Genomic DNA, 14,069 nt, shown 5'->3' with positions numbered 1-14,069 from the left:
GCCAGAAGGGGAGAATGAGATGAGGGAGCAAGAACTGGGAGTTTTGGAGGGAAGGAAAAAATTAACTGGACTCTGTGGGAAAAGACTAAGGGGTGGGAACGCAAGGCAAATCCACGTTTCGTTCCTGGACAGCCCTAGGATAGCTGGCTACAGGCAGAAAGGAGCCTGAGGTGGAGGATGCCTCCGAGAGGAACCTGGGGACAGCAGCAGCCAGAAGTGTGCCGAGGGCAGACAGCACCTGTCACCTCCTTACCTTCAGGCATCTCCTGTTCACAGATGTGGTGCATGTGGAGGCCCTCACCAGCTTCAAAAGTCACCTCACCAGGCTTTACAGCAGCAGCCACAGGCACTCCTGCTATCAGGTCCCCAGCCGCTGCCTCATAGATCTCAGACTCACAGTGACACACCGACCCCTGGTGCTTGTGCAACTCGGGGCTGGCCCTGGGGCACACACAACAGGTCAGTATGTTCCCCATAGGGCACCTCTACTCCTGTCACCACCTGTGCCTCTGCTCACAGCTTTGGCCACACATTCCCGCTGCCCTAGGCCGAGGCTATGCTGCACTTGCAGAGATGGTCTTGCCCACTGCTCGCCTGCCCACCTCACAGCCTGGCCCCGGCCCCTGCTGGGGCTGTGGGCCAAGGCCTGTGCCCCGCCACCTCCCCTGAGCTGACTTGTCTGGGAGGGTGAAGACCAGCCGGCTTATTTAATAGGTTGTGAACCCAACAAGCACTGAAAGACACAACAATTGCCTGAAGAGAGAACAGATGGAGGTCCTCCTCCTTCTGCAGTCACCTACAGACTGAAGCCCACTGGCCCAGGTGGGAGCCCAGGCTTGTGGCTCACAATGTCCCACCCCACACTTCACAATGCCCTCCCCGACAGCTCACAATGCCCCACCCTGGCTGCCACCCCTCCCCCACAGCTCAGAATGCCCCTGCCTGGGCTGCCCCACCCTGTGACTTATGCTGCTGCTGCTCTCCTGGCCCCTCCTGCAGTGCCAGTGGGACTAAGATTTTCATTCATCACCACCTTCCTGAGCTTTCTAGTCCTAAGAAAAGCATAAGGTGGTTCCTTACTTGAAGCCATCTTCCTCTATGAATTCTATACAAACCCTCAGTTAGTAGAGTGGGTCCCATTAGCAATCAACTTGAGCAACTTTTATTTGCTGACTGAATGTAGATATGCCTCAATTGTTGACTGCTTTTGTAACGAAATACTCCTCTCCTGTCTTCCAATGAGTGCTAGTTTTTGTCTGCAACTTGACCATAGCAGTCCCTGGGGCCCTAGCTCTACTCTCAATAAAGAATTATGGCTGTGTGTCTTGAATCACGCCTTAGGACCCATCCTGCCTCCACCTCTTTCTCCATAGAATAGAAACCTAACTTGTCCCTCCAAGTTCTGAAATGCTGAAACTTACCAATTCCCTTTTCTCCCCTCTGTTTCTTCCTTCCATGGCAAGGACTTTCAGATTTTCTCTCTTTTACTGACAAAGCATTAAGCATGATTTTGTCATACAAAATAGCCATAAAGTGGGATACCACAGTCCTAATTCAATAAAGATGAATATTCAACATCTGGCAATCAGTATGTGCCTGACAGTGTTCTAACTACGCTATGCTCATTTAACCCTCAGAACAATCTCATTTTACAGGTTTTACAGAAGATATTGAAATGGAGAGGTAAGTTATCTCCCCAGGGTCACACGACTGCTCAGGCTGGGGCCACGATTTGATCCCAGGTAGTATGAATTCCCCAATTACTCAAGCGTGATTATCAGAAAGTGTATTGGTCCATTTTCACACTGCTATAAAGAAATACCTGAGGTTGAGTAATTTATAAAGGAAAGAGGCTTAATTGACTCATGTTCTACATGGCTGGGGAGGCCTCAGGAAACTTACAATCACAGTGGAAAAGGAAGCAGGCACTTCTTGGTGGCAAGCCAGAGAATGTGAGCATGTGAAGGAGCAACGGTCAAACGTGTAAAACCATCAGATCTCATGAGAACTCACTCATTATCATGAGAACAGCGTGGAGAAAACTGTCCCCATGATCCAGTTATCTCCCACTGGGTCCGTTCCTCAACAACAAGATGAGATTTGGGTGGGGACATACCCAAACCATATCAGAAAGTAAAGGTAGAAGTCAAGCTTGGAGGGAAAGTGACATAGTAGATTAGTACATTTTTAAAAGAAGAACATTTTTTTTTGATGTGGATTTTAAAATGCCTCCCCCTCATTCAACATTGATTAAGTCCCTTCTACATGCCAGGCACTGTATGTGTGAAACAGTCCTTTCATATCTTTTTTTTTTTTTTTAGATGGAGTCTTGCTCTGTTTCCCAGGCTGGAGTGCAGCGCAGTGGCGTGATCTAGGCTCACTGCAAGCTCTGCCTCCCAGGTTCACGCCATTCTCCTTTCTCAGCCTCCCAAGTAGCTGGGACTACAGGCACCCGCCACCACACTGGGCTATTTTTCTATTTTTAGTAGAGACGGAGTTTCACCGTGTTAGCCAGGATGGTCTCGATCTTCTGACCTCGTGATCCACCTGCCTCAGCCTCCCAAAGTGCTGGGATTACAGGCGTGAGCCACTGCATCAGGTCAAAACAGTCCTAACTTTTAATGCTCATAGGCAGATACAAAACCAAAGGCTTAAGGAGTCAGTTTTCTGAGACCACACTTCTGGACAGGGTATAAACCTGGGATACAGGCCCACCTCTGTTTGACCCCAAATTTGATGCTGGGATGGTTTTAATTTTATTCTGAAAATTTGAGTCATTGAGCCATACAAAGGTGAAGAGTCTCTGTCAGATGTGTGTATAGTGGTCTGTATAATAAGGAAGGACTGAAGGAAGTAACAAGACCAATTAAGAGACTTTATCTAAAAGAAGAGTAATAATAAAGGCAGTGGCAGTGACAAAAGTCGAGGAAAAAGTTTTCTGATCATTTCAGAGACGGAATAGGAATTGCATGGTCAAGAGATGTGAAAGAAGAGGGGAAGTAGAGAGAAAGCAGAGCTGCTCAGGCTTTGCTGGGGAAGACTGGGTATGTAGCGGTGCTTTCCTCCTGGCAGAGAATGTAGGAAGTGAAATAGGTAAGGAGGAAAAGATAGTTTTTTACTCTCAGTGTCACATAAAATGGAATTCTATGGTCAAAAGTTGAATATAAATCTCTGTAGGCTAAGTCCATTTGTGACATCCCAACATACGTTTTCAAAAATACACATACTAAATCAAATCATTAAGAGTAACTGGGGAAACTTTCTAAAATTTGCATACTAATAATGTCACCATTTTTCATTTATTACTTTCATGGGGCAATTCTGAATCTATGGTTATAGCAAATGAGGCATCTTGTATAAAATAAAGCTACTACATGAAACAAAACATTTAAAATTCTATTGTCCTCAGAGAATACATAATGCAACTGAAGCCATGGGCATGGAAGTGATTACCTTGAGAAGTTGTGTATAGTAAGAAGAATTGGGAAGAAAAAAAAAACCTGGAGAATAGGGTGATTTCCACGGCATTAAGTGAAGCTTGCCAGAGTGAGCACTGGGAGTCAAGAGACCTGCATATAAATCAGGAATGGCTGCCTCTGTAAGTCATTAGAAAGGAAATGATGTCTGCTTTTCATTTCTATAACAGCAGCACCTAACACAGTGCCTGGTCAATAGGTACTCAACATGTATTATCTCAATGCACAGAGTCAAATGTTGCCAGGAGGGCAGGAAAGCTACAAACTGGCTATGATAACTTAGTGATTGGGCTTGTGTGTGTGTGTGAGTGAGCTGGATGTCAGGTAATGGGTAAAGTATTGAACTGGAGGTGAGAAAACAATGACACAAACTGAGGGCTTCTCTTTCCAAGTATTTGGCTGAGAAGAGAGATGTAGATAGTAGTTAAAGGGTAAATATGGTAAAGAAAGCCTTTTATTCCAAGATTCAACAAAAAGAATGAGTATACTTCTATGTTAAAGGGAAAAAGCCAAAAGAGAAAATACATTTTTGAGTTTAAAAGAGAAGGGAGAACGAATGCACAAGGGCCCCCAAAAGGCACAAGTGCATGCAATCCGGATCAGGGCAGATTAGCTTTGGACTTCTACAAAAGCAAGATGGGAGAAAGGACCATGTCATTCCAGTGATATTTCTGGTAGAGGAAAGGTTTAGGAAGAGATCTTTTGATGACCTTTATTTTAATAGACTTTTCAAAAAACTGCTGTGGGAAAAAGGATACCATGTATAGAAAAGTCTACAGTTCTTGATACATCTAACAACAACAACAAAAAAGCTTGATACACTAAACAAAACCCAAATAATATCTTCCCTAAAAGTGGATAACTGGAAAAGCAATTTGAGCATAAACCAAGGAGTTCAATTACCAATAAGTATATCAAAAAAGTGAAACATGGGTTTAATTTTTCCCACAAGGAGTTAAAAGAAGAAACAACAACTTTCGGGGAAGAGGAAAAAAGAAGAAGAAAATTATGTGCAATTCCAAAATGTGTGAATATTTACAAACTCTAACATAAGTTCACTACAAAAAGGGCCAGAAGAATCATCATCGTAGGAAGCAATGGGTAATTTCAAAAATCAGGAAAGAAGGGATGATTCATATGTAATTCAATTTTGTTGAAAATATTTAAGTTCGAGGACAAAAATAGGTGATAAGTTGAAATGTGGGAAACCACAGTGGAAAAAAAAAAGAATTCAAGAAAGTTCAGTTTCAGTAACCAATATCTAGTAAAACCCTCAGGACCTAGTGGCTACAATCTGCATTAATAGCATCTGAAGACCTAGAAATATCATTAGATACCATTTTGGATAATTTTTGTAGACTTGAGATGATGTCTATTTAAAGTTACAAAATAGTGCCTGCACTTAACAACAGACACACTCAAAAACAGGTATCCATGACTTTACTTTTACATTTTATTTTTTTGAGACAGTCTCACTCTGTCCCCTAGGCTGGAGTGCAGTGGCACAATCTCAGCTCACTGCAACCTCTGCCTCCTGGGTTCAAGCGATTCTCCTGCCCTCAGCCTCCTGAGTAGCTGGGATTACAGGAGCATATCACCATGTCCAGCTAATCTTTGTATTTTTAGTAGAGATGGGGTTTCACCATGTTGGTCAGGCTGGTCTTGAACTCCTGACCTCGTGATCTGCCCTCCTCGACCTCCCAAAGTGCTGGGATTTCAGGTGTGAGCCACCGCACCTGGCCCACAGATATCCATGACTTTAAAAATGGAAGAATTTTAAACTCTCTAAACAGGAAAATATTGGGAAGCATGGTTATGAAAATAGATTTTAAAACATCTTGGTTGAAGACGATATTGAAGTACATTAAGAAAAATCCTATACTACCATGACATTGGCAAGTCTGAGAGAGCAAAGAGAAATAAGTTAGAGTACTGTGCTTTGAATTAATCAGGAGCTTGATTCTGTGAAATGAGCTGAGACCTTGTTTCTTTATGGCTCCAAAGTAAACTAATTAATTCATCCATTCATTCAATACCTATTTAGTACCTGAGCCCTTAGCAAACATGCAGCACACTGTATGTAAGTTCTGGGGATATTGCTTGGACCAACATAAACAAGGTTCTTATTCTTGTAAAACTTATCTTCCAGTAAGGGAGTTAACAGACCATGTTGCCTGCTTTACCTAGGATGACTACTGATCTTCAGCTATCGGATCTTCATTCCAGACAATAGGGTAGAGGGAGTAAAGAAGGAAGGTTTTTTAGAAGGTACTCATAGCACAGTGCTTACAAATTATTGGCTTAAAACTTAGTCACAAGACCATACCTAGCTGCAAGGGAGGTTCAAAAGACATAATCATACAGCTAGGGTAATGAATACAGAAGAAACAATTGGATATGGAAAGGAAACTAGCATGCTATTCCACATTCTCTAAAGAAAGATTAGGGAAGTTTTGGGTTAAAGCAAGAATAATCACAATAAAATTTTACAACTCTTTGCAAGCATATATGAAAACATACAAAAAAGGTTGTAATGATCTTTTCTTAAGCTGAGAGGACATAAAAAATGAGAAGAATTAAATTATAAAATGAAACTTTGGTTTAGAGGTAAGAAACATTTTATGACAGTCAAGAGATCAGGGTTGTATGGTATATTATGTGAATGTTGTGACTCATTGGTTTCATCTTGGATATAATAACTTGACATTTTGTAAAAGTCATTTTTCATGAGAATTTTTTCAGGTGCCCTATAAAGTCATGTCCCATCAGAAGTGAATAATAATCTTCCATATTCATGAGATATCTTAATGGCATCTTCTACAGTCATCCATTGTTTAGTTTAGGTAAACCTGGGAATCACTTTTGGGTATTGTCTCATCCAACTTCTGTTACCCACCCCCATCATAAGTCACGAAGGTCTTGGATATTTTGTGCTCTAGCAATTAATTCCTCATGAATCCTGTAGTTATTTGCTATTCCAGTCATTTGTCCTACTTTGCTTCCCTTAAGCATAATGAATTTGCCACCATTAACTTCTAAACCATATGGAATTTGTACATGTGATTTGACTTTGTGAGCAAAAATTCTATGGATGTCTTGAAATTTGTGCCTAGTATAAAACTTTATTTTCAGTAGAGATTATATTTCTGCACTCAGGCAGCTATGTAACTTTCACTGTTATTGCTGGTCAGGCTTTGCAGACGTGATGATAACCTCCTAGGTTCTCTGGAAGAGGGACATATTCTTCAGGATGACGTTGTAATATTTTGTTAGGTAAAATCTTTTATCTATCTAAGTCAATAGTTCATAATGTCTTGAGTAACAAGACTAGTACTTTTTATTTTTGTTAGCTCTGTGAGTTAATGTGACCAATGCCTGAGTTTGAGTAATCAGGCCAGTATCAGACTGGTCTTTGCCAGAACTTTTTGCCTAATACATTTCTCTATTGTTTTCTAGAGGTCACAGGATGTTAATACGGGTTCTCGAATGCTATTTTTTAAAATGTTTTGTGAATGACTAGCAACATGGTAATTTAATTTTCAAATATAATTTACAAGTGAAATGTGTAGGACTCCAATAAGGCACAATGACCTAGATCCTGAGTATGAGCCCGTCGGAAGAAGCAAATACTGCATTGAACAAGCTCACTCATGTCTGCTTACACCAGTCACTTTTGAACACTCAATGGCAGGCAGGGGGAATGACCTGTGGTTGGCAGATGTCCACTCAGTATGACCCTGGATTGGACATATAGTTACCTTGGGTCAGGCCAGCCATGTGTTGTTGGACTATTCCTTGGAGATACACTCTTAGTGACTTGTTAAAGTACCTGAGTCATTAGATGCCTGTAGACTATGCCCACTGATATTTGCATTAGGTGCAAGCTGCCTAGCTGTGCTGACACTGACTGAAGCTGTGAGGTTTCACAATGACATGGCAGCCAATTACATATGCTCAGATGTACCATGTATCAAGAGTTATTCACATAATCAATTAGGCAATATCATTCTACACACAGGCAGTAATAAAGGGAGTAAAAAACCACAACAATGACTCAGGAGACCAATGTACCTCTAGAAGAGTCCAGTGGGTCCAGAAGCCCTTTGGATACTGGTCAGAGGCTCCTTTTGGGCAGAGATCACAGCAGCAGCCACCACGTATGGAGAAGTCCTTAGAGTTCTCATGGACAAAGCTTCTGAAGGCATCTTGGACAAGACCTTGTCTTTGCTGGTTTTATGATCCTCTGCAGATGGGTCCATTCTCATTTTCTCAGCCACCTTTCACTTCCTATCAGTTCATTTCAGGTCTCTCATGATCCCAGGCAGCAGTATTTGTTATCATCTCAGTCCATTCATACATGTTTATCCCTTTGGGGATGAGGGGACAACTTCATTGTGGACTTAATTCTACTGGAGATGAGTGACCTCATTTTAAGATATTGGGGTCACAAATTATTATCACATATCATCAGGGCAGACAATAGCTACAACCTGGGGCTGAAAGCAGATAACTCCATTTATTCTGGAAACATTCTGTCATGATTATGGTGCCAGTTACCGTGAGGGACTTCATTTTTTCCACCTATTTTTTACAAGGTTTGAGTCTGAACTGCTAATATTCTACTGATTTATGGATGAAGGGACTGACTGCACCATTCCAGCCTTTCACAGCACTTGCACCAATACTTCCATTTTAAGAGTTTTCCACCTTGTCCAGAACTACAGTCCATTAATCCTCTCATTTTCTCTCTTAAGAGAATAAACAACACATCTCATGTACATACCCACACCCCTCTTCTCCCAAGTACCAAATACACAAAAATCCAATCTCTCTCCAGCTAAGCAATTTTAGATAGTCACTTTCTCATAATTACTTTAAGCTCCCTGACTCAATACTTGTCTTTTCTCTGGCTAAATCTCATCCCTGGATGAGCACCACTTTGTGTTGGCTCAATGACACCACTCAGCTGAACCAGAAAAATATCAAAAAGTGGTCAGAGGTGTCAACATAAATTCAAATTACTTACACAACAAATTGGCCCTAAATATTTCCAAAAATCAATAAAAGTTTTGTTTCTCCAATGACATTATTTCTTCAGAAACCCAACATGTATAACCAATCTTTTCTATGTTCCTCTAACTTTTATTCAACTTCTTTCACCTGAATATCTTGCCATATCACTCAAGGAGAAAATATATCCCATTAGGCAAGAGCCGATCATCTTCCCATCACCTAAGAAAATTATATGCACAGGATGCACCCACCTCCTCTTTCTCTGCCTTATCATGTCAGAAAAAGTACCTCTCCTTTTCTCACAAGGCAAATCTGAGATAAAAGATTTACATGGCCTGTAATTCCAGCACCTGGGGAGGCCAATGCAGGCAGACTACTTCAGCCCAGGATTTTGAAACAAGCCTAAGCAACTTAGGGAAACCCATCTCTAAAACAAATACAAACAAACAAGTAGCTGAGCATGGTGGTGTGGTGGCACATGCCTGTAGTCCCAGCCACTCAGTGTGGGGAGCACTGAGGTGGGAGGATCACCTGAGCCTGGAAGGTTGAGGCTGTAGTGAGCTGTGATCACACCACTGCACTCCAGGTGGGGCAACAGATATTTTTAAAAGGATCTTCTCTGTTAAAAATGATCAAATAAACGATGGCTATGAGGTTGAGGTGGCTCCAGTACGCTCAGTTCCTCCTTCAACAAGCCAAAACTTGACTCAATATAAATAATAAAAGGAAACTTAAGCTTAACCAATCAGAAACCACCAACTACCATCTGACCAGAGACTTTCCACTGTGATGTTCCAAATGAGGCCACTGCTCCACTTTACCCAATCAAGTATTTTCTTTTTCTTCCATATTCGCCATATAAAATCTTCCCCCACCCTCCCTAAGCCTCTCTGTTGGAGCTCTGGGATGCTTGCAGTCTCGGGCTGCCTGGTTTATACATTTCTGAATGCTCAAATATACTTCATAATGTTTCAAAGAACCTAGTTGTATCTTTTAACGGCTCTCATGGTTATGTCATTGTTTCTGGATTTTCAAGTTCTACTTCCTTCATGGGATTGATTCTCAGCATGTGAACACGTTCTCTTCTACCATCGTAAAGACTCTCCTAATATGGGCAGTTTCTTACAAAACTATACACACTCTTACTATGTGATCCAGCAGTTGCACTCCCTGGGTCTTTATCCAAATGACCAGAAAGCTTATGCCCACACAAAAACCTGCACACAGATGTTTATAGCAGCTATTAAAATAGCTGCCAAAAGTTAGGAGGAACCAAGATGTCTTTAAGTAGCTTAATGATAAATACAAATGTGATATATTTAGAAAATGAAATATTAATCACCTCTGAAAAGAAATGAGCTATTACTAACTGTGTATTACACACTAAATGCATATTACTAACCGAAAGAAGCCAATCTGGAAAGTTATCTACTCTATGATTCCAAGTATATAACATTCAGAAAAATGCAAAACTATGGAGAGTGAAAAGATTGGTGGTTAGGAAAAGAAAGGATAAATAAATAGAGCACAAGATTATTACAGTAATGAAAATACACTGCAGGATATCATAACAGCTATAATGATACATTCATTATACATTTCATTCTCATTATACATTTCTCCAAACCCTTAGAATGTGTGCCATGAAGAGTATCGCTCTGGGTGATGATGATGTGTCAATGTAAGTTCACTGACTGTAATAAATATTCTACTCTGGTGTAGGAGGTTGTTGGTGGAGTGACCCAAGAGTGTACAGGAATTGAGGGCATATGGGAACTCTGGATTCTGCACTCCATTTTTCTGTACACTCAAATCTACTCTAAAATAATAATGTATCTTCAAAAATCTATTACTATCACATAGCCCTTTTCAAGTCTCCAACTGTTCTGAGCCCGTTCTATTAAATCTCAGAAAACACTGGTTAATAAGCTAGCTCTGACCCAACTGGCAAGAAGAGGCAGAAAAGACCCAGGCCAGGTGAGTATATTGCACATGCATGCACCAGGAAACTGGAGGAAGCTTGGAGACCCTTTAGCCTGGTCCTGAGCCTGTTGAAACTGCAGTTACAGGCACAGATGCCTGGGGCCCCAATCTGAATTTGCCAACATCCAAGGCCACATGAACACAAATGCACAGTCTCCTCTGCGATTGGTAGCTAAGGATGCTAGGCCATGATTGGACTAGGATGGGAGATGATCTGGCGACAATAGCTTCTGTGGACTTTTGTTGCCTCTTCCCAGCCCTAAGCATTTCACTTTACTCTTGCCACAGGCAGCAGGGAGGCTCCCTATGTACATCATCCCCACAGCCTATAGCTTTGTCACCCTCAGTCTCATACCCTCCTATGGCACAGTCAGTCAGGACATCCAACCCTGCAAACTCAAGGGTGCACACATGGCCAAGATAATGGGGTGAGCAGAACCCTCACCTTTGATCTGCAGACAAATGCCCCCTACCTTCTGGGCCTCTATCAGCAACTGGAGGCTCTGGAAATTTCCAGACACATACCAGTGTTCTGGACTGCAGGCTGCTGCCCCATCCTATGGCAGAGTAGACCTTTTCTCCACCAGATTGCCCTGTTATCCAGTTGAATGAAATGTCTTTTTAACATAGAAACAGGGCACAGAAACTAGTGTTCTTTGGCCCTGAACCCCATCACACTGTCTGCAGGTATACACCCGTCCTTAGCAAATACCATAGATTTGAGGACTCAGTCCCTGGAGTGTGGTCATTGGCTCTGCTTTCAGAAAACATCAAGGTACTTTTGGCAAGCCTGCAGACTTCATGAAGAAAAACAAAAACATAAACAAAACCAAGTGATGAACACACACACACACACACACCAAAGTGACTAACAGGATGTCCTTCCAGGACATTTGCAGAGAGGGGAGCAGAAAACATCCCAGGGGCCTTTCACAGCTACTTCCTTGAGCCCGTTTTCAGACAGTGTTGTCTAGACCTGTCTCAGCTCAAGCACTGCCACCCTGATATGCTGGAGCTGGCTTGCTTACCTGAAATTCAACATCAAGAAACTATCTCTTGGCCAGGTGTGGTGGCTCATGCCTACAATCCCAGCACTTTGGGAGGCTGAGGCAGGTGGATTGCCTGAGGTCAGGAGTTTGAGACCAGCCTGACTGACATGGTGAAACCTTGTCTCTACTAAAAATAAAAAAACTAGCCAGGTGTGGGGGTGTGCCCCTGTAATCCCAGCTACTTAGGAGGCTGAGGCAGGAGAATCGCTTGAAACTGGGAGGCGGAGGTTGCAGTGAGCCGAGACCAGGCCATTGATCTGTAGCCTGGGCAACAAGAGCAAAATTTGTTCTCAAAAAAAAAAAAAGAAAAGAAAAGAAACCATCTCTTCTACTTAACATTAACAGGAATTTCCTCAAGCAGTGTCCTCATTGGCAGGGGTGGAGTGTGGGAGTTTCTTAAAAAGTGAGGTCTCTGCCCACCACCTAGAGAACCTGGAAATTTCCATCAATGCCACAAAGTCCAAATCACTGGATAGTGCTCCAATGTATGGCAGATTAGATAATCTCTCCATTAGATCTGGGTTTCTATTCCATCAAATGAAATGGCTTTTCTATTACAGGGTCAGGATAAGGGATCAAAAGGGTCTTATAACTGAACTCCAGTGTACAGTCTGCACAGACACTAGGCTTGTGCAAATATGACACAGCTAGGCCCCAGGACACTTGAGCCAGCTGAATGCACTGAGTTTCAGGAAACAATGAGATACATTCAGCAAAACAGTGGGCCTCATGCTTAAAGAAATCAAGCCAAGAACACACACATCACTCTGACACACCCATACAAAGACACACACACACACATGCAAACACATATGCAGACACCCTAGTGGCCAATAGGTCCTTTTACCAGGAACCTACAGACAGGAGAGCAGAAAGCCTCCCAGGGGTCCATCACTGCACTTTCTGGAGCCCCTTATCAGATGGCCAGCCCCGGGACAGCACTGTTTTATCCTGGTCCAGCCCAAAGTGCCATCACCCTCTGATGTGGGAGCTGGCCTCCTCACCAGAACTTCTCTGTCAGACAAATTTCTCTTCTTTTTAAAATGGTGAGAGAGAACCTTCAGACAGTGTTCTGATCAGGGTGGGTGGAGAGGGGGGATTCCTAGGAAGTCAGGCAGGGCAGGGCTGAAGCCCTCTGGGTTAGCTGTGGGCTTTTGATATAAAGGCAGATGAGACTGGACAGGTGGGATGTTAGTGAGGGGATGGACTGGGGTGTGCTGAAGAACTCCAGTTGGGAGTGTTCTGTTGCTCTAACTGAGTTCCTGAACCTAGGTAACTCATAAAGAACAGAAATTTATTCTCTCACAGTTCTGCAGGCTGGGAAGTCCAAAATCAAGAGGCCTCTGGAGAGGGCATTCCTACTACATCCTCACATGGAGGCAGGTGAAAGGGAGAGAGGAGAGATGTGATGTGCTCACATGACAGAAGAGTGACAAAAAGTAAACTGAATCCTTCAAGCTCTTTTTATACTTATATAAGACATAACTATTTTGTATGTATATAAAAAGTAACATCCTCCTCATCTACTACAGGGTAGTAGATACCACCCACATATGGGAAATACAGAATAGATAAATAATTTATTCTCTCCTTTATCAGTTTTCCAAATAATACGTAGCTTTTTTACCTAAACACCTCCATTAGGCTGCAGCTCCCAACACTGCTGTCTTAGGGATTAGAGTTCTAACAGATACATTTTGAGGGATACATTAAGACCACAGCAATTCTAAAACCAAAGAGTATCTGAGCCAGGTCTCAATCAATGTAGGAGTTTATTTTGCCAAGGTTAAGAACATGCCCAGAAGAAATAAACACAGAATCACAGACACAGTCTGTGGTCTGTGATTTTCTCCAAAGATGATTTTGAGGGCTTCAATATTTAAAAAGGAAAAGTGACCTAGAGAGGAAACAGGAAGTGTGTGGTGATCCTCATGTTGCAAGAGAAAAGGAGCAGGTAGGGAAATAGTCAATTATGTACTGATCTTATGCTCAATAAGTCAGCACTTGATTAGATAAGATGAACAGGGTAGCTACCTGTGGAAATGTTTAAACTTTTATCTGTAACTGCTTACAAAGCCAAGGAAAGGCGGCTTCTTGCATGACTCAGCTTTCAGGTTAACTTTTTTTCTTTTGGCATAGTAAATTGGGTCCCCAATTTTTATTGTCCTTTCATACAATGATCAATCCCTAGATCTATTATTTCACCAGGAGTTGCAAAATAGTAATACTCTAATGCTATCATTACACCTTCATTTATTAGCTGAAATACTTACATAAAAAGTAACTTCCCCTTGATCTGTTAGTTATCCAGTGACACCACCCACATAGGAAATGCAGAATAGATGAATTATTCCCTTCTCAGCTTTCCAAATAATAAATTGGATCACTGGCAGCCTTTTTCTTGCTCGTAAACTTATTTATTATAATTACAAATCCATGCATTTATTGCTGTTACTATACTAATTGAAGCTCCAATTGTCCTGTTTTTGGACAGTAGGAGCATCGTGTCATCTCCTAGGCCCTCTGATATACCCTAGTTATGTTTCAT

General features: G+C 42.0%; 1 protein-coding gene across 1 annotated transcript in view; it reads right to left on the bottom strand.

Moving 5' to 3' along the window:
- LOC100591549 (cyclin-Y-like protein 2) overlaps positions 1-476 on the bottom strand; it is a 42,376-nt gene extending 41,900 nt beyond the window's left edge. Inside the window, 1 exon segment of the mRNA XM_030798587.1 lies at positions 254-476. Within this exon segment, the coding sequence (XP_030654447.1) occupies positions 254-476 (223 nt within the window).
- Between the last annotated feature and the right edge of the window lie 13,593 nt (positions 477-14,069).

Source organism: Nomascus leucogenys, chromosome 18, assembly GCF_006542625.1.
Source record: "Nomascus leucogenys isolate Asia chromosome 18, Asia_NLE_v1, whole genome shotgun sequence".
NCBI classification, from domain to species: Eukaryota; Metazoa; Chordata; class Mammalia; order Primates; family Hylobatidae; genus Nomascus; species Nomascus leucogenys.
Note: the sequence above shows the minus strand (reverse complement) of the source record. Positions and strands in the feature narration are given on the sequence as shown.